The 2,925-nt window shown below is 36.5% G+C and overlaps 1 protein-coding gene across 1 annotated transcript; it reads left to right on the top strand.

Moving 5' to 3' along the window:
- Positions 1 to 1,047: 1,047 nt before the first annotated feature.
- LOC126710108 (flowering-promoting factor 1-like protein 2) lies at positions 1,048 to 1,734 on the top strand. The gene has a single exon (XM_050410486.1). The coding sequence runs from the start codon at positions 1,149 to 1,151 to the stop codon at positions 1,449 to 1,451; it is 303 nt and encodes a 100-aa protein (XP_050266443.1). The 5' UTR covers positions 1,048 to 1,148; the 3' UTR covers positions 1,452 to 1,734.
- The last annotated feature ends 1,191 nt before the right edge of the window (positions 1,735 to 2,925 follow it).

Here is a 2,925-nt window from a genome sequence, read left to right as displayed (position 1 = left end):
AAGGCTTGGGAATAACTTTATCGTTTGCATTTCTTGTGCATATCCTTTAATTCCTGAATTCCTGCAGCCTCACAAAAGGGTAGATTTTCAAGACCTCAGGCGAAGTGTAATCTTGCAATTGATCCACAATTTTTGTTTGGCTAAGAGGATCCACAAATAAATGAATAATTGGTGTTATGTATGCTATCGAAAATGTAATGTGATGTGATGCATAAACTACCGCAAACAGCACTAGCTAATTGGATATGAGAGGACCTTATTAATTTTGTTGGGATAAAACACAATTATTCTAATATCTATTTTCACAATTTTTCATCTTGTGCAATTATTTGTGGTCAATCAAAAAAGATGATCGTACAAGTTAATAGTGGACAGAAAATTATCTACCGTTCACACAATTTCATAAATCAATAAGTTATAAAATTGAGTATATGATTATACTTGTGTCTGAATTTATTCTTGAGACAAATAGCGCCAGAACTCATCTTATAATCATCCACAACACAAAGTGACTAAATTTACCTTTAAGGATTTGGTTTATTCCCAATGATGAGTACCCAACAAGAAGAAAACAAAGATGCATATCGTTCAGTCACCAAACCCAACAACACCTTAGGAACCTATGACAACGCATTTGACATTTTCCAATCTCTCACACTCCCTTCACGTGGACAGCTCGTGATGTAAGTGGGAACTACTTCTTTTTTTAATTGACTTGTTCAAATATAAGGAACACAGTGTCCCCTAAAGATTCTCCCCATTGAAAAAGAAAAGGAAGTTAAAAGCTTTGCAAAAACACAAAGATTCTTCATAACCCCAACCCACAGATATGGTGCCTGTGCCCTAATTCATATTGTAGATAGGAACACGAAGCATCCATGCACCCTCATATTTAAACTCATTTAGACCCACAATATTAGAATCTATGCCAAAGCCAAACATCCCTATCATCACCCTCCTTTAAACGCCCACTTCCAATCCCAAAGAGTATTTTCCTCTCGTTTTATTTTTGCCCCCATGACACTTATATATACCCCCACCCTTCCTTTCCTTACTTCACCAACCCAATCTCTTACCTTTCTTCTCCTCTATCTATAGCTCCCACAAAAAACACCCAGAATCTTAAAACTACAAAAGCAACTAAGAAAATGGCTGGGGTTTGGGTTTTCCGTCCAAATGGTGTAATTAACCTTGAAAATCATCAGGGGAAAAAGGCTTTGGTGCACTTAGCAACTGGGAAAATAGTATCATCTTACAGCTCCCTTGAGCAAATCTTGAAGCAATTTGGGTGGGAAAGGTATAATGGAGGTGACCCTGACTTCTTGCAATTCCATAAGCCTCCCACCATCGACCTAATTTCTCTCCCTAGGGACTTCGCAAGGTTCGGTTCGGTTCAAATGTTCGATATTGCCCTTAAATGTCCCAATACCTTCCATGTCCGAGATATGTAGCTCTCACTATCTCTTATTAGTTGTTGATTTATGTATGAATTAGTAGTTTGCTTGTGGTTCCTGTATTTTGTCCTAGAATTCAGGAATGGTGTGTCATGCAGGCCAATTTGGCTTCTTAGCTTTGGTGTACTACAATAAAGTTGAAAATGGTGTCTGTGCTTGTTAGCTAATTATATATGTGATGCTTTGTCTAATTTGTAAGTTCATGGGAGTGGCCTCGTTATATATATATGGTAATAATATTAATGCATGTCATGTGAGAACTTCACATCAGCTTGACGAATTTGTTTCTTTATTTTGCTTAGTATTTGTTGCAACAATTAATTTTTTTTTTTTTTTTTTTTTAACTTTTAAACTTATATATGTTAATGTACCACTTTTTAAAATCTCACATTTATTATATATGGACATTAATTTATACTTTAATTTTCAACAAATATATAAATAAACTTTAAGGAAAAACCTACATACAAACTCATTTAATAAAAGAAGTGAAAATAACATCTCTATGTAAAAAGGTTGCTAGCATCATATTTAATGAAAGAAGTGGAAAAAAAAAGTAAGTTATGCAACATCTATAGGGCTTTCCAGTGAGTCAATTGACCAGACCAAACTGACCGGATCCACTTGACCCGAAGCCCAACATGTGGGTCCAAATAGTATGGTCGATCGGATTTAGGTCATGTGCTGTTAAAAACTAAAACTTCGGTTCAAGTAGCGGGTTAAGGAATTTTAAACCCATAAAAACCGACCCGACCGCTCATAAAATTTAAAAGGAAAGATTTTTGTTCTCTCTATCATTTTTACGCTTAAGACCCGAACACCATCTCTCTTTCTCTAATCTGTCTTTCTGATCTCTCTCTCAAACCCCTAACCCTAGCATCTACCTTACAATTGCCATGGCCAAGTTTGCCCTATTGCCACCGTCATGGGTTAAGTTTTTCTCAAACCCACTCCCTTGAAGTAAAGCTTCCTCTAATTTTCTTTGATCTTGTGAAAATTTGATGGGTGGATGTACTAATATTATGATGGATGTAGACATGCAGTGATGGATGCGGTGATGGTGGGAGGAGGGAGTGGTGGCGATGCCAGTTGTCTTATTTCTCCTCTTTCTTTCTCTTTCTTTTAGTCTCAAGTCTGGGTCCCCTCTTTCTCTCTCTTTCTTTTAGTCTTAGATTTTGGCTTTGCGGTGCTTTTGGTGCTATTTGGTTTTAATCTTAGATATGGGTCTCCTCTTTCTCTCTTTATTTCAGTCTCAGCTCTAGGTTTGTGGTGTTTTTGGTGCTATTTGGTTTCAATCTCAGATGAGATTTGGGCTTGTGGTATTTTTGGTTTTATTTGTATCATTTGATTTCTCTAGTTTTGGATTGTGGTTGTGACTTCTAAACTGTGTTCTTTAGGTTTGGATTTGATTTTTTCTTTTTGTTGATCTTCAAACCCGAAATCACCCGACAACTTTGACTCGATCAACCAA

Source organism: Quercus robur, chromosome 12, assembly GCF_932294415.1.
Source record: "Quercus robur chromosome 12, dhQueRobu3.1, whole genome shotgun sequence".
NCBI classification, from domain to species: domain Eukaryota; kingdom Viridiplantae; phylum Streptophyta; class Magnoliopsida; order Fagales; family Fagaceae; genus Quercus; species Quercus robur.
Note: the sequence above shows the minus strand (reverse complement) of the source record. Positions and strands in the feature narration are given on the sequence as shown.

What these genes read in the sequence shown, in the direction of transcription:
- LOC126710108 (XM_050410486.1), top strand. Translation starts at nt 1,149, where the DNA reads ATGGCTGGGGTTTGGGTTTTCCGTCCAAATGGTGTAATTAACCTTGAA.